Source organism: Puma concolor, chromosome E2 (assembly GCF_028749965.1).
Source record: "Puma concolor isolate L17-30 chromosome E2, mPumCon1.1.hap2, whole genome shotgun sequence".
NCBI classification, from domain to species: Eukaryota; Metazoa; Chordata; class Mammalia; order Carnivora; family Felidae; genus Puma; species Puma concolor.
The window spans coordinates 56,141,807-56,159,486 of NC_141681.1; the positions used below are offsets into that span (position 1 = coordinate 56,141,807).

The 17,680-nt window shown below is 53.4% G+C and overlaps 1 protein-coding gene and 1 long non-coding RNA gene across 2 annotated transcripts in view; one reads left to right on the plus strand and one right to left on the minus strand.

The window, feature by feature from the left end:
• Positions 1-7,443, plus strand: part of LOC147573781 (uncharacterized) — an 80,585-nt gene extending 73,142 nt beyond the window's left edge. Inside the window, exon 2 of the long non-coding RNA XR_015244438.1 lies at positions 5,151-7,443. This is a non-coding gene — a long non-coding RNA (uncharacterized LOC147573781). The remainder of the gene's footprint in view (positions 1-5,150) is intronic.
• Positions 5,279-15,302, minus strand: HAS1 (hyaluronan synthase 1). Its single transcript, XM_086688397.1, has 5 exons — positions 15,049-15,302; positions 10,620-11,327; positions 8,670-8,895; positions 7,936-8,068; positions 5,279-6,259 (listed from the first exon to the last, which is right to left on the minus strand). Exons 1-5 carry the CDS (start codon positions 15,055-15,057, stop codon positions 5,584-5,586), a joined length of 1,752 nt encoding a protein of 583 aa, XP_086544523.1. The 5' UTR covers positions 15,058-15,302; the 3' UTR covers positions 5,279-5,583.
• Positions 15,303-17,680: the final 2,378 nt, after the last annotated feature.

Sequence of the window (17,680 nt, forward strand, 5' to 3'; positions counted from 1 at the left end):
TCTTTTCTTGTCCCCCCTCTTTACTCTCTATCCCCATTGGCCATTTTTTGGTCCTTGAACATACAAAGCTCGGTCCCATGTTCAGGCCTTTGCACGTGCTGTTTTTCATACTTGAAATGACTTTACTGTGAACCGCACGAAGCTACCTCTCTCTCAGTGCACACGTCCCAGCCCAAATGCCATCTTCTCTGACTACGCTCCCCCTGCATGGACATCCCCCTGTTTTAGCTTGTGCATAAGCACTCATTGGGACTTAATGTCAGCTTGTGTTTTTTATTTGGGTTTGTGTCCTCGCATGTGAAAGATAAGCTCCTTTTAGGCATCTGCTCGTTCTTATTCACTGATATATTCCCCTTTACTCATTCGTTTAGAGAATACTTACTGAGTACTTCCTATGTGCCGGGCATTTTTAAGAGACTGTCAAGACAGCAATGAAGAAATCAGGACAGACAAAAGTCTGCACCCTCATGGAGTTTATGTCCTCACGTATGGTCAGACGATAAACAAAATGAAGCAAAAATGAGGCATGGATCAAGTCAGAAACAACCTGAGTGTGCCCAGCATCGGGGACCTGGCCAGATGGCAGGGCGTCTGGAGCAGGACTTTAGGAAATGGCCACGCAGTGAGGTCAGAGAGGATGTGAGGGGACCAGGTCATGCAGGACCTTGGCCACTGGAAGGTCTGCGTTTTCCTCTGAGATGAACGTTATGGGCAGTTTTTGAGGCAAGGAAGGTCATGATTTGATTTGATTTGCGTGGCTACTGTGTCGATACTACACCGTAGCGGGAAGGGTAGAAGCAGAAACCACTGTTTGGTGCTGTGATAACCTGGACAGCTTTAATCCAGGAAAGAGATCCGGCGTCAGGGACAAAGTGGTGACGGTGAGAGCAGTCGTTCTCCATCTGGCCTAAAGGTGGAGCAGTGGGGCTCGCTTGTGGATCGGAATGTTGGGTGTGAGGGGAAGAAAAGAGAAGGGGCAGGTGTCAATGGTCAGGGCAGCACCAACGTCCGATAGAACCCTCTGCCATGATGGGAATGTTCTAGATGTGCACTGTCCATCGTGGTGGCTGCCAGCCACCTGCGGCCACGAAACAGCTCAAATGTGGCCAGTGCAAGTGAGGAGCTAAATTTATAATCTTTTGTAGCTTTGATAATTTAAATTGTCCCTCATCTTTGAAAACAGTAGTCACAGAGGGACGTGTCTGGGCATCCTGGGTATAGTCTGGATCACATTCTTTGTTTACTTGACTAGGAGCGCCTGGAAGTCAGGCGCTGCCTCTTAATTCATTTCTGTATTTGCAAACCTGGCAAAGTGTGGAATTCAGCTCATACTTGGTTAAGTGGGTCTGTGACTGATTGACTTTGTCAAAGAATGAGTGAATGAAAAGCAATCAAATAGTCCTATGTGGTAGGGGTTACTGTTGTGCACAACGCACACGGCATGAGCAGCTCTAAGGTAGGGGTTCTGTTTCTGGATATCGGTGCTGCTGGAGGGTCAGGTTTCCTGGGGATTAAGGGGGAGGCAGGGGAGGACAGATGAGGGGCTGGGTCTGGTTTTGAGGTGTCCCAAGTGGGAACGTCCTGGAGGCGGTTGGGGATACAAGTCTCGAATGCAGGGGTGAGGTCTGATTCCAGAGTCCCTTCTCCAGGCAGGGAGCATGAACGAGGCATTCAGAGCCGTATCGCTGGATCCACAGAAGAAACGAGTGTGGGAGGAGAAGAGAAGTGGGGAGGAGGAGGCTTCTCCAAGGCGAAGCAGTCTGAAACATTACGTGGAACCGAGAAGGAAAAGGAGAGGGAAAACAAGGCAGCGGTGGCATTCTGAAAGCCGGGCAAAGAAAGCATTTCAAGGAGCGTGACCACCTGGGTCACATGCTGCCACATCGTGAAATAGGAGGCCTGAGAATTGGCCGTTGGTTTTAGCCACATGGACAACACTGATGAACTTACCCTGAGCAACTTCTATAGAGCAACGGGGTGGGAGGTGGGGGAACCATGTGATTCGCATGGGTTTAAAAGTCAGCTGGGGCGCCTGGGTGGCGCAGTCGGTTAAGCGTCCGACTTCAGCCAGGTCACGATCTCGCGGTCCGGGAGTTCGAGCCCCGCGTCGGGCTCTGGGCGGATGGCTCGGAGCCTGGAGCCTGTTTCCGATTCTGTGTCTCCCTCTCTCTCTGCCCCTCCCCCGTTCATGCTCTGTCTCTCTCTGTCCCAAAAATAAATAAACGTTGAAAAAAAAAAATTAAAAAAAAAAAAAGTCAGTGGGAGGCAACATTAGTCATCAGGGAAATGCAAATCAAAACCACAGTGAGATACCACTTCACACCCCCGGGAAGCTATAATCAAAAAGCCAGGTGATAACAAATGTTGGTGAGGATGCAGGGAAATCAGAACCCTCATACTTCGCTGGTGGGAATATAAAATGGTGCAGTCACTGTGGAAACCACTTGGCAATAAATTACACGTAGGATTACCCTGTGACTCAGCAACTCCACTCCTAGAGAATTCCACCCGAGAGAAGTTAACCTGTGTGTACACAACAGCTTGCATGTGAATGTTCATAGCGTTATTCACAATAGCCCCAAAATGGAAACATCCCAAATGTCCATCAACTGATACATGCATCAGCCAAATGCGATACATCCCTACAGTGGAATGTTATTTGGCCCTGAAAAGGAAAGAGCCACCGATCCATGCAACACCACAGATGAACCTCAAAAGAAGTCTGTCGCAAAAGACCCATATCGCGTTATCCCATTTGTGTGAAATATCCAGGAGAGGCGAATCTGTAAGACAGTAGATTATGGTTGCCTGGGGTGTGGAGGTGGATCCAGAATGAGTGCGTGAGGAATGCAAGTGACTCCCAGTGGGTATGGGGTTCCTTTTTGGGGGTGATGAAAATGTTCAAAAATCAGATGACGGTAATGGCTGCACACGTCTATTGAATTATACACTTACACGGCTGAACTTTGTGGAAACTGGAGACAAATATAAATAGCCCTCAAGGAGTTTTGTTGTTAGAAACGAGACAGTTTGGGGTGCCTGCAAATCTTGATCTCAGGGTTGTGAGTTCAAGACCCACTGGGGGTAGAGATTACTTTTAAAAAAAAATTTTTTTTTTCTAATTTTTTTTTTTTCTTCAACGTTTATTTTTTTTGGGACACAGAGAGACAGAGCATGAACGGGGGAGGGGCAGAGAGAGAGGGAGACACAGAATTAGAAACAGGCTCCAGGCTCTGAGCCATCAGCCCAGAGCCCGACGCGGGGCTCGAACTCACGGACCGCGAGATCGTGACCTGGCTGAAGTCAGACGCTTAACCGACTGCGCCACCCAGGTGCCCCTTAAAAAATCTTTTTAAGTTTATTTACTGATTTTGAGAGAGAGAAAGCACGAGTGGGGGAGGAGCAGAGATCGAGGGAGAGAGAATCCCAGGCAGGCTCCGCACTGCCAGCACAGAGCCTGATGTGGGGCTCGAACCTACAAACCGCGAGATCATGACCTGATCCAAAGTCGGTCGCTTAACTGACTGAGCCACCCAGGTGCCTAGGGGTAGAAATTACTTTTTTATTTTTATTTTTATTTTTAAAAATTTTTTAAAAACATTTTATTTTTGAGAGACAGAGCGTGAGTGGGGGAGGGTCAGAGAGAGGGAGACACAGAACCCGAAGCAGGTTTCAAGTTCTGAGCTGTCAGCACAGAGCCCGACGGGGGGCTCGAACCCACAAACCATGAGATCATGACCTGAGCCGAAGTCGGTCACTCAACCGAGTGAGCCACCCAGGCGCCCCTGAGATTACCTTTTTAAAAATGAGTAGCTCAGGAGGAAATAGGAATAGGAAGGGAGTGTTAAAAATTCGATGGGGCGCCTGGGTGGCGCAGTCGGTTAAGCGTCCGACTTCAGCCAGGTCACGATCTCGCGGTCCGGGAGTTCGAGCCCCGCGTCAGGCTCTGGGCTGATGGCTCAGAGCCTGGAGCCTGTTTCCGATTCTGTGTCTCCCTCTCTCTCTGCCCCTCCCCCGTTCATGCTCTGTCTCTCTCTGTCCCAAAAATAAATAAATGTTGAAAAAAAAAATTAAAAAAAAAAAAAAATTCGAGTGATGGCACATTTGGATGCTGGTGGGAAGGGAAGAATTGATGACGGTGAGCGCGTGGGAGATCTTTGAGTAGACAGACCAGACGGCATGAGGTCTAGTGCGTGAAGGGGTTGGCATCGGAACACAGAGGGTTCACCTGCAGTAGTGGGGGAAGGTGGCCTGTGTGGGCACAGAGGCAGTGGGAAGACGTGGGTGGGGACTGGAAGTTGTCTCGTCCAACTCTGTTTTCTCAGTGAATGGGAAGCAAGCCAAGGGTGAGATGCTAGGGGTTTGAGGAGAGACGGTACAAGTTCCCCTTGTTAGGAGCGGAGCGGAGAGGATGGACCAGGAAGACACCACCCACAGTGCCTGACAGTGTCCCCATGTAGTAGGTACTCCGTAAGTGTCTGTGAATGAGGAGTTGAGAAATTTCACCCTCACACCTCTGAGCCATGGGATTACTATCCCCGTTTCCCAGAGAACCGAGACTCTGAAGAAGGAGGGAGGGTATCCTGTCTAGGTTCAAATAGTTGGGAGGTGGGGGGGGGGGCGCCTGGGTGGCTCATTCAGTTAAGCAGCTGACTTCTGCTCAGGTCATGATTTCACAGTTCAGTTTGTCAGTCCGAGCCCCACATCGGGCTCTGCACTGATGGTGCAGAGCCTGCTTGAGATTTGCCCTCTCCCCCTCTCTCTCTGCACCTACCCCCGCCCCGCAAATAAATGCATAAACAAACAAACAAAAAGCAGCTGGGCCACCTGGGTGGCTCAGTTGGACAGCCAACGTTTGGTTTCAGCTTGGGTCTCAATCTCACGGTTCCTGGGTTTGAACCCCGCATCAGACATTGTGCTGACAGTGCAGAGCCTGCCTGGGATTCTGTCTCTCCCTCTCTCACCCTCCATAAATAAAACTTAAAAAACAAACAAACAAACAAACAAACACAACAACCAGCTTGGGGCGCCTGGATGGCTCAGTTGGTTAAGCATTGGACTTTAGCTCAGGTCATGATCTCACCGTTCATGAGTTGGGAGCCCCACATCAGGCTCTGTGCTGACAGCTCAGAGCCTGGATCCTGCTTCAGATTCCTGGCTCCCTCTTTCTGCCCCTCCCCCGCTCATGCTCTGTCTCTCAAAAAGAAACATTACAGACCCATGAGTCTCCAACCTTCAACCACACAGCCCCTCCATTCTCAAAAAAAAGGGGAGAGACTCAGAAGAAAATAAATAAAATTCTTTATTATGTCCTAATCACACAGTACAAATGGATATTAAATACGAACCGTGAGAAAGCAGACCCCAGGACAGCATACGGGGACCCCTGTCTCCCCCTGCCCCTAAAAATCCACACCCTGATCAATAAATACCCCTGCCCAAAGACCCCAAGTCCCAGCCCCCAAATAGTCCAGGCTGAAGAGTCTCGGGTCGACCCCCTCGCTTCACGGAGGAGGACAAGCGAGGCCCACAGAACCCGAGGCCGGCAAGTCCGTGGCTCCCGGGGTCCCCGCACGCCGGGACTCACACCTGCACGCGGTAGCCGCCCGCCCGCCGCCGGCAGAGCCTCCGCACGCCCACCCAGTAGAGCGTCAGCATCACCACCCAGTACCCCACGTAGGCGCCGGCCCCTGCGGCCAGGTGCCGGGCCTCGGCGGCCCGCGAGGGGCCGCCCCAGTCGGCCCTGGCCTCCTGCACCACGCTGCGGACCAGGCCCCCCAGCAGCAGCAACGCCCAGAGCGCCAGCGGCAGCAGGGGCACATAGTTGGCGGCCAGCTTCCGGCGGCCGGAGGTGCCCCAGCCGCTCTGGTTCATGGTGGCCAGCGCCAGGAACTTGGCGGGCAGGAGGCCGCACATGTAGAGCGGCGCGTAGAGCGAGAGCAGCACCATGCGCGGGCAGCCGCGCAGCCAGGCCGCGAAGGCCGCCTTGGCCAGCGCCACGCCCTGCACGCACAGCAGCACCCAGAGCAGCGCCCACGGGCGGCCGGCGTAGAAGAGCCGCAGCACGGTGGCCGCCACGAAGAAGGGGAAGAGGCCCGACACCACCGCCTCGTACGTCATCCAGGCGTGGTGCCGGTGCCACCAGAGCGCGTTGTACAGCCACTCGCGGAAGTACGACTTGGACCAGCGCGTCTGCTGGCTCAGCCAGCGCAGGAAGGAAGAGGGCGTCTCGGAGTAGCAGCGGGACCGGGATGTATACCTGCACGGGAGGGACGAGGCGGGGCGTCAGCACGGCCCTCCCCGTGGCCGTGGCCGGGACAGAGCTCGGGGCCAGAAGAGGCCACTGCCGCGCGGCCACTGCGCTGTAAGCTTTCTTGACCTCCCCGGGCCTCCGGTTCTCGTAGGCAAGATGCGATCCACAAGGATTCCCACCTAACAGGGCTGCCGTGAGCGCTGAATCAGGATTACCAGCCCGGTTACTCAATAAATATTAGCAGCTACTACCGTTTTCACGGTGACTAATGCCACTACTGTCGTTACTAACAGCATTACAGTTACTGACCTATTACTAATGCTATCACTAATCTATTACGAATACTCTAGCACTCACTACTATTGGCAGGCCTCACGGTGAGGCACAAGCCAGGCGATGTTCCCGCCGAAGGCAGCCGCCCAACGGGTTAGAGCTCAAGGGACCCATCAAGCCCCCTTCCCGTGGCCGCAGCAGACATCCTGATCGGTCCCCACCCAGTTTCCAGCTAAGCCCACGCAAGGCTAGAATCCCTCTTAGGGAACGTCAGCAGGTGACCGCTAGCAGTCGGTTGGTTAGGAGGCGTCCAACTATTCTAGCCTCACGGGTATTACTGGACAGTGTCCGGTCTCCTTCCCCTGTGCAGCCTCCCTGCCCTGCCCTGGCCTCCTGCAGTCTGTACTCCAAACAGCAGCCAGAGGGATCCTGTTACCACAAGCAGCACCTCACCCCTCTGCCCGGAACCCTCCCGTACTTCAAAGTTCTCGAGTGGCCTACAAGCCTTTCGTAGTACGCCCGCCCCCGTGACCCTTCCGTCCTGCCCTGATGCGCTCCCCCTTGCTAGGGCTCCAGCGGCACCGCTTCCAGCCTCTGCCTCTGCCCTTCCTGGGGCATCCTAGTTAACATTTCATTCCCTGCTCCCAAACACCCTATCCCCCCTTTTCCCGGACTATCCAACCGCACGGCATGTGCCATCATCCACGTATTTACTGTGTCCCCGGGTGTCTGTGAGCATGAATTTGTGTCTCTGCTGCATTCTTAGAGCTTCGAACATTGTAATGAGGGGCGCCTGGCTGGCTCAGCGGGAGAGTGTGGCTCTTGATCACTGGGCCGAGCCCCACAATGGACGTAGAGATTACTTTAATAAATAAACTTAAAAAAAAATCGTAATAAATACTTGCTGGGTGAATGAATGCATGGGTTCTCTTGATATACCCCACGTGCTCTCTGGCCCTTTCATGGGGTCTAGCTTGGTAGAATTCTTCCCCCCCTCCCCACCCGAACTTGACCTGCTGGAAGATGTACTCCCCTAGTTTCATGGAATTACAACTCTTCTTGAAGCATGTGATTCTTCTCACTCACTCGCTCACTAGATCCCACTGTTTATCTCTTTCCCTTCCCACGTCACTGGGAGGAATGTGTGCCGCCCATGGTAGAGCCACCTTGCCCCGATCTCGTGTTGTGTCTCCTAGGTGGAATCCCCTGCCCTCACCTTGCCTCACTTGGTAGAGTCCACTGGGTCATGTGATCAATGGGATTGCCACCCCTGTCCCTTCTGGTGTCTTCCACTCTCCCCTAATGTCTCACTTGGTAGAGCCCACTGTGCGGCAAGGTATTTTGGGTTTGGGTAATTCCCAGCACACATACACACACACACACACACACCACCCAAGCCCTCAGCTTACTTGGTGGCATAACCCATGCTGAGCATGCGGTTGGTGAGGTGCCGGTCATCCCCAAAGGTGCAGTGGGTGCCCAGGAACTTCTGGTTGTACCAGGCCTCAAGGAACTGCTGCAGGAGGTGGTTCCTGTACAGGCCTGGGTGGGGAGTACAGGAAGAGCATCAGCCTCTACTGTTGCCAATACTGTCCCCAATCCTGTCTCCAACCCAACTCGCCTCCGATCCCAGCCCATCCTCCACCACCTCAGTCCTGTCCTCAGCCCTACCTCCAGCCCTGATCCCGTTCTCAACACCGATCCTTCCTTAACCCTCTACCCTCAACCCCACACTGCAATCCTAGGCCCAAACTTGCCCCAGTCCTGCCCCTGGCCCACACCTACATGCATTTTTGATGGTGAAGCCACCTCAACTCCATCCCCAACCCCGTATCCATTCTCAGTCCTCTCCCCTCCCCCTCCCCATCCGAAAACCCATCACCAACCCCAGACTTGGCCCCAACCCTGTCCCTGACTCCAACCGCATCCCACCCCCTTCCCCAAGCCACCCAGCACCTATCCCCATCCACACCCTTTCTCCAACCCCACCGGACACCTGCCCACCTTCCAGTCTTATCCCTAATCCCAATTCCTGCTGCAGCCCCGTCTCTGTCCCCAGTCTCAATCCCCTCCTCAACCCGTTCTGGCTCCCCTCTCCCCCGCCACCCCACCCATGGCCCTCCCAAGCCCTACCTCTGCTCACCTAGGGGACCACTGATGCAGGACACACAGTGGAAGTAGCTCTGACAAGCCCGCTCCACATTGAAGGCCACCCAGTACCGCAGGCTGCTTAAGAAGCTGACCCAGGAGTCCAGGGGGTTGAGGATCCGCACGTCCCCCCCAACAGCCCCCACCCGGGGGTCCTCGTCCAGCACCCGCACCAGCTCCAGGAGTGCCATGGGGTCCAGCCTCGTGTCTGAGTCACAAACCTGCGGAGCGGAAGGGGCTGGGATCAGGCCAGATCCTGAGGGGAGGACACCCAGGGGCGGGGAGCTGCTGGGACGTTCTACAGCCAATCTGAACATACGTTTGAATTTTGTCGTTATTTCCAACGCCTAATCACATTTTAAGATGACTTCCTCCCCGAGACCCATTCCCCTGTATAACACCCTCCTCTGGTGTGTGGGTGAGACCTGTAATTTGCTTCTAACCCACAGAATATGGCAAAAGTGATGGGACACAACTCTCATGATTATACTACCTTGTATACAAATGGTAAAGGAGTTTTGCAGTGTAATTTATCCTTAATCTGTTGACATTTCCTGCGTAGGTCTGACCTAATCAGGTGAGCCCTTTGAAAGGGGGTCTAGAAGTCTGAGAGTTTCTCTTGCTGGTCTGGAAGAGGCAAGTTTTAGGACGGCAAGAACATGAATTCTGCCAACAAATACATGAGCTTGTTAGAGGCCCCGGGCCTTAGATAGGACCCAGCTGACACCGTGATTGTAGCCTGATGATACCCTGAATAGAGGATCCAGTAAGACTTTGCCCAGACTTTCCTGATTCATGGAAACTATGAGATAATAAGTGTTTTGTTTCCAGCGGCCAAATTTGTGGTAATTTGTTATGCAGTCATAGAAAACGAATGCAGTACATTAATGAATGAATTTCTACACTGAATGGATGAATGACTAATTGAGCAAATGAATATATTGAATAGATAAATGGATGAATAAATGAACAAAGTAATCTCCACACTGAATGTCCCTATGTTCAATGGGTAAGTGAATGAATGAATAAATGAATGCACGGTCTCCCTATTAGATGGATAATGGATGCATGAACCGATGAGTAAAGGATAGAATTTCTACACTGGATGAAGAAAGCAAGAAATCTCTACATGGAATGGATGAAAATACAGAAATAAGAGCTACCTGACTGGCTCAATCAGTAGAGCGTGCAACTCTTGATCCCGGGGTTGTGAGTTCGAGCCCCATGTTGGGTGCACAGATTACTTAAAAATAAAATCTTAAACAAGCAAACAAATAAATCTATATTAGATGCACAAATGAAAAAATCTTTAGACTGAGTGGATGGGTACATGGACGGATGAGTGAATGCATGAAGGAGAGTCTGCATCCAACAGATATATGAATGAGTAAAATGAATGATCTCCATATTGGAGGTGGGTGTAAGAATGTGTGATGTCAACTACACTTCAACTTAAAAAGAGTAGTGGGGCGCCTGGGTGGCTCAGTCAGTTGAGCGTCCGACTTTGGCTCAGGTCATGATCTCACGGTCTGTGAGTTCGAGCCCCGCGTCGGGCTCTGTGCCCACAGCTCAGAGCCTGGAGCCTGTTCAGATTCTGTGTCTCCCTCTCTCTCTGCCCCTCCCCCGCTCGTGCTCTGTCTCTGTCTCAAAAAACTAAACATTAAAAATTTTTTTTTAAAAAAAGAGTAGAAATGAAAGAGTATGCACTCGAGAATGAATGAGTGAAGAAAGGAAGGAATTAATGAATCGCCGCGTGAACGAAAGCAACAAATGAGTCTGTCTCCCCGTAAGAATGAACGAGCAAAGGAAAGAATCGCTACTTTGAACGGATGAATAAATAAGGGCAGTTGGAGGTTCATTCCGATCTCTGCACCGAAAAAGGATCCCAGAGAAGGGGCATGCCGAGTGTCAGGGGCACGGTGGGGAGGGGACGCCTTCCACTCACCTGCACGTAGTCCACCGAGTCGCCGAGCGCCTTGAAGGCGGTGTACATGACCTCGCGCTTGCCGCCCCAGCGCTGCGCCACGCACACGCAGCGGTGCGTCCTCACCAGCGCCTCCACCGCCAGCCGCCCGGGGTCCTCGGCCTCCACCTCCCGGTAGGCGCCCGCGCCCGCCGCGCCCGCCGTGGCCGCCGGCTCCCAAGGCCGGTGGTAGTTGCCGTCCCACACGTAGGTGGCGGGGTCCTCGTCGGCGAAGACCTCGCGGAACATGTCCACCATGTAGAGGTCCTCGGCGCGGTTGCCGTCCACCACCATGAGGACGCGCAGGCGCGCGCGCGGGTACTGCAGGGCGCGGGCGGACGCCAGGCACTGGCGCAGGTACGCGGGGTCCTCCTGGTACGCCGAGATGGTCAGCGCCACGCTGCGCGCCGCCGCCGCGTCCAGGGGCCCCCGCGCCGCCGCCCGCCGCGCCGCCGCCGCCACCCGCCGGTGCTCCAGGTACGCGAAGAGGCTCTGCGCCACCAGGTGCGCCGAGAGGAAGGCCCCGTACAGACCGAAGGCGAGGAGGCCGTAGCGATCGGAGGCCAGCGGCACCCCGGCGGCGTAGGCCCAGGTCATGAGGCCCAGGATGAGCAGCGCGAAGGTGACGGTCAGCACCCGCCGGGCCAGGCCGGAGCAGTGGCGGGCGGCCGGGGTGGGCTTGGGCACGTCCTGCTGGGAGCGGGGAGAGGGGATAGCAAGGGAAGAGAGTTCTGAAATCCTCCTCCGGGAAGAGAAGACCTAGATCCACCCACGCCCCCCGCCCCAAGCCAACATAGCATCCCCTTGTCGTTAAAAAAAAAAAAAAAAATCCCCTGGGTACTGCAAAGTTATTTGAAAATAATTGTGGCAAACAGCAAGGCTTAATGCCTGATTATGTGCATTCTGGTACTTTTGTTTTCACATTTTCAACAGCTCTTCAATCCGTGAGGATTACACTCAAGGGAATGTCACAGGGGAACAGGGGTTCTCTCCCCGCCCCCCCCTTTCTTATCTTAGTGGCACAGAACATAATCACTCATCTCCCAATCAAAGGTTTCCTAGTGTTGATACAACCATCATCATTATCTAAAATATAATGCAGTTTGACATATATCAGGTACTGCTGTAAGCCTTTTACAGGAACTGTTTTGAGAGAAAGAGCCCAGGGTGGGGGGAGGTGAAGAAGGGAGGGCGACAGGATCAGAAGCAGTTCCACGCTGACAGCAGCAAGCCCCATGCTGGACTCAAACTCACAAAGGCAAGATCACGACCTAAACTGAGGTCCCAGTCTTAACAGACTGAAACCACCCAGGCGCCCCCAGAAACTAACTTATTTTAATCCTCCCAACAGCCGTAGGAATAGGTACTATTACTATTATCCCCATTTTACAGATCAGGTCACTGAGTCACAGAGGGGGGCAGCAACCTGCCCAAGGTCACACCTGGATAGCAGAGAAGCCAAGATTTGAACCTCAGGAATCTGGTCACTGAATCACCAGCTCATATACTGATTTTACTCTTCAGGAGAGGGTGGGGGGGACAAATAATGTTTACTGACACCATACACATGGCAAAACAGGACTGATTAGCCAGGAAGAAGGGCTCCCTCAAGGTCATGAAGCTCACAGGAGGAGGAATCTTTTCTCTGACTTCCCAAAGCCATGGCCACCTTCTCCAACTCCACTGCTCAGGTCTCCCCAACAGGGCCAAGTGCCCAGTTCATGTTGCTGGAAGAGCTCAGAATCAGAACGCGGGAGGGGGGGGGGGGGGTGCCTCCATTTTCTCATCTTGTAAAATGGGGATTTAGCTCCTTCTGCATGCCAAGGACTGCTCCATGGTGTAGATACTGTTATCACTCCTATTCCATATGAGGAAACTGAGGCACGGAGAGGTGATTCTCTAGCCCAGGGCCACTCAGACAGTTTGGCTGCATCGTCCTCTATGCTCAACTGCCTCATGTGTCACTGGCTCCTGCCTCATGGGCTTATTTATGAGTTAAGTGAGTTAAGATACAGATTCGTGTTGTCCAGTACAGGAGTCACCAGCCACGTGTGGCTCCTGAGCGCTTGGGAAGCAGCCAAAATGACAAAGGAACTGAAATTCTAATTTTATTTCAATATTTAAGTTTAGGAACTAATACTTAATTCAGTTATTGGAAAGCTTTTAAGTATGTCTGAAACAAGTAGGGCGTGGGAAGCCCTACTTTTTCAAGTGTAAATTTTATGAAATCTAAATACAGATCAAGTTATCTCCAATGAAAATATAGCATCTGTATGTGATGTGCTACGCTTCTGGATTTTGAGGCTTTCCTTTGAAAAACAGAAAGTATCTCATTAATATTTTCGTATTGGTTACATATGGAAATGATAGTTTTAAAAATCTTGTTATGAAGTTTGTTATGTTGTAGCAAATATAGTCTACTGCATCTATTCATGAAATTATAATATTTTTTTAATGTTTATTTATTTTTGAGAGAGAATAAGTGGGGGAGGGACACAGAGAGAGAGAGAGAGAGAGAGAGAAGGAGACATAGAATCCAAAGCAGGCTCCAGGCTCTGAGGTGTCAGCACAGAGCCCAATGGGGGGCTCGAACTCATGAACCGGGAGATCATGACCCGAGCTGAAGTTGGACGCTTAAATGACTGAGCCACCCAGGCGTCCCATTAAATTATGTTTCTGATAGCAAGGGTTGGCTTGGGATTCTCTCAATGCCTCTCTCTCTCTCTCTCTCTCTAAATAAAGTTAAAAAATAAATGGGTAAAGAAAGTAAAAAACAGGGGCGCCTGGGTGGCGCAGTCGGTTAAGCGTCCGACTTCAGCCAGGTCACGATCTCGCGGTCCGTGAGTTCGAGCCCCGCGTCAGGCTCTGGGCTGATGGCTCAGAGCCTGGAGCCTGTTTCCGATTCTGTGTCTCCCTCTCTCTCTGCCCCTCCCCCGTTCATGCTCTGTCTCTCTCTGTCCCAAAAATAAAATAAAAACGTTGGAAAAAAAAATTTTTAAAAAAAAAAAAAGAAAGTAAAAAACAAAAAAACCCAATTTTGTTGCATATGAAAATGACATGAAATTCAAACTTCAGCATCCTTAAATCAAGTCTTACTGCCACACAACCACACTCCTCTGTTTACATATTGTCTGTGACTGATTTCACACCAGGCCAAAGTTGAGTAGTTGCCGTAGAGACCATATGGCACACAAAACCCTCAAATACTGACTGTCTAGCTTTGTACAGAAAAAGTTTGATGACCCTTCATACACTGAGTTGAATAACATATATTATTGAAATTCACTTTACTTTTATGTTTCTATAGGATACTACTTTTAGGTTCTCTATAGAGCTTTTGGCCTGGTGCTAATAAATGCTCAATATTAATAATTACATTATTATTTCTTCTGGAATTCTCCTTCTCTGTCCTTTTGCCCTAAACCTGGCCCTGACTGAGATTCTGGGGGTGGCCCAATTCATGCTGGGACAGGTGGGTGAACAGACGGTTCTAATGCCAACACTCACAAACACACCTGTATCAGCTGTGGACACACAGCCCCACACATGTACTCACACATGACAAGAGACCCAGAGAATGTGCCAACATAGGAGAACATTCATGTTCTAGAAGATCTCCCCAGGCACTTGCTCTTAGAACTTAGTGATCCTGGGGCACCTGGGTGACTCAGCCGGTTAAGTGGCCGACTCTTGGTTTGCGCTCAGGTCATGTTCTCACCGTTCGTGGGTTCGGGCCCCAAGTCTGGCCCTGTGCTGGCAACGCAGAGCCTGCTTGGGATTCTGTCTCTCCCTCGCTCTCTGCCCCTCCCCAGTTCACGCTCTCTCTCAAAAATAAAGAAATAAATAAACTTAAAGAAACAACTTAGTGATCCTGAGACCCCCACCAACAGCCATGCAGGGGAACTTGGGAACACGTGCCCTTGAGCAGAAAGGAGCTAAGCCTAGAAGGGAAGCCCACAGGACAAGAAACACACGGGCAAGAAGAAATAGTAACGGCTAAGGTTGGGTCCGGAGCAAGAAGAAAGTAAGGGTTAAGGTTGAACTGCATGAAATTGCCGTTTTCAAAGGGCAAACGTGACCAGACAGCGGCGATTTCGTTTGGTTCAACTTAATAGTTATTGGACACAAAAAAGTAGAAATCCAGGCCATGTGTCAAGCAAATACCGCCCTGCCTCCCCACCCGCACCCCGCACACAGGCGCGGACTTAAAGCAGGATAAGCATGGACTTGTCACATCTATTCTACCGGCGGGATTGCCACCCACACAGGGGTATGGAACCCGAACTCGGCCTCACGGGGTCCCCGTCCTACACTGACGGCGGCCGTCACGCACAGGAGCGCGCGCAGTGCGCCCACCCACGTGGTCACACAGGTGCCAGCGGGCCCCGCACTACCGCACTCTCGCACGCACCTGTGTCATCGCTATGGCTCCGGCGGGCGCTCCTCTTCTGCGGGTTCCCGGGTCTCGCTGGGGCTGGGAAGCCCGGGGGTCATTTGAAGCCCGACGCGGGCGGGGGCGGAGGAGGGCTGACGTCAGGGCGGAGCTGGGCCAGGGGCTCTGAGGTCACGGACGAGCCGGGCAGCTCCACCCGCTTCCCGCCATTGCCCGCACCCCCGCGCCCGACGGCCTCCCTTCCCAGGGCCGCCGTCGCGCCCTTCCCTGCCCTCCGAGGCCTCCCCTCCGTCGCACCCGTCCTTCTCCGGCTCTCCGCTGTCTTTCCCCTCTGGTTTCTCTCCATTTCTGCGCTCCTCTCCCTCGCGTTCCTTCTGCCTTCGGGCGCCCCCAACGCCCGTCTTTCCCCCCGTCTGTCCGATCTCTCCCCCCGCCGCCCAGCCCCCCGCACGCCAGCCCCTCCCCTCGAAGCCCCGGGGATGGAGAAAATGCGCACACGTGCGCGGCTGTGGGCGTGGCCGCGTGCGCTGGCCGTGGGGCGCGCCGTCTGCCAGGAGCTGTGAGTGGTTGTGGGTCTGCGTGTGTGCGTGTGCGTGCGTGTCCGCGTGTGCCAGGGCTGGGGAGGGGGCTGGGCGCTGGGCTTTGTCTCCCAGGGGCTCCCTGGCGAACTCACAGAGTTGTAGGTCAGCTGCCCCCGGGGACCCCCCCCCCTGCGACCTGAGAGCGAAGGCGGCAGTGACCTCGCTTAGAGGTCAAAGAGACTGGGTCCGAGCATCTAAGCTCCCAGCCCCTCAAGACAAGGAGACTGTGATAAATACCATTGCTTCCATGCCCTTCTTTCCATGATTAAAAACAACAAAAACAAAAAACTGTATCTTTAAAAAAATTTTTTGTTTGTTTTTAATGTTTTATTTATTTTGAGTGACAGAGAGAGGGACACAGAGAATTTCAAGCAGGCTCGGAGCTGTCAGTGCAGAGCCCGATGCAGGGCTGGATCCCAGGAACCTTGAGATCCTCACCTGAGCCGGTATCGAGAGTCCAAAGCTCAACCGACTGAGCCCCACCCGGGTGCACCCCCCCCCCCCAATTCTCTATATCTAATTGTTTCTGTTTCTCTTCCTGTGGACTGACAACGCCCATCTCTCTCCCTCTGTAGCTGCCTCTCTCCCTGCTTCTCCCTCTGCCCCTGGCTGTACATTCCCATCTCCTTTTTTTCTTGAGTCTCTGTCACTTTGTCACTCTGGCTCTACCTCCCAGTCCCCCTGTCTGCTTCTCTCCATGTGTTCCTGTCTCTTTTGTCTCCAATGCCTATCTCCCCCCCCCCCCGCCCCTTTTTCTGTCTCTGTGTCCTTTTCTACCTCCTTCCCTCTGGGTTTGTGTCTGTCTGTCTCTTCATTTCTGTTGGTCTCCCTGACTTTCTTAGTCTGTGTCTCTCTTCCTTTCTCAGCGTCCTGTGTGTCTCTGCCTTTGTTTCCTTTGCATTTGTCTATCTTCTCTGTTTTCTCTTTGAATATCTGTATTCGTATCTCCCCCTCCCTCCGCCCCATCTCCCAGTTTTTCTGTGTTTCTCCCTGTTGCTCTCAGTGGCTGTTTCTCTGTCTGTCTCTCTCTCCCTCTCTCGGTCGGTCTCCCTCGGTCTCCCCGCATCTCTGTGCATCTCCTTCTGAGGCTCCATCGCTGTGTGTGTTTTTCGGTCTCTCTCTCTCTCACGCTCTCTCATTCACTGTTTCTCTCTGTGTTTTCTGTCTCTTAAGTGCTCCTTTCTTTCTCCCTGCGGCTCCATCCGGCCCAGACTGTCCCGGAGCTTTCCCCTGCAGGACACCAAGTCCTCACTCCCTGGTTTTCCCCGGGGACGCAGGGTGTGGGGGGCCATCGCTAGGTTGGGCCTTGCCTGAGCCTGGCTGTCGGGGAAGCCAGTTCAGGGCCCAAGTGAGAGGCACCCCGCCTACCTCACCAGGGCGGGGCCGCGTCTGTGACGCTGTTGCCTGGAGCCTGGGCTGCCTGGTGTCCGGCTGTGTCAGGATGATGGATCCTCCGGTGGGAGCTGAGCCCAGAGCAGGAGGGGAGGGAGATTCCTCTACCCCAGGGTGGGGGTGGGGACAGCCCAGGCTCCACTCAGAAGCTGGGCATTTGGCTGCCCAGCCCCCACCCCACCCTGCCCGGGTGGAGCAGCTGTATAAAACCAGATGTTTCTAAAACCAGAGTGTGGATGAGGGAGGAGGGACCGGGACTTTAAACCCCTGTGGTTTCCTCTTCCAGGATCCAGGCCCCCAGTCCCTTCCTCCCTCAGACCCAGCAGTCCGGGGGGGGGGGGGGGGGCAACCTTTCCTCCCTCAGACCCAGGAGTCCTGGCCCCTAGCTTCTCCTACCTTAGACCCAGCAGTCCTGGCCCCCAGCGCCTCCTCCCTCAGACCCAGGAGCCCAGGCCCCCAGCCCCTCCTCCCTCAGACCTGGAGGAGCCCAGGCCCCCAGCCCCTCCTTCCTCAGACCCAGGAGCCCAGGAGCCCAGGCCCCCAGCCCCCTCCTCCCTCAGACCCAGGAGTCCTGCCCCCCAGCCCCTCCTCCCTCAGACCCAGGAGTCCAGGCCTCCAGCCCCCTCCTCCCTCAGACCCAGAAGTCCTGCCCCCAGCCCCTCCTCCCTCAGACCCAG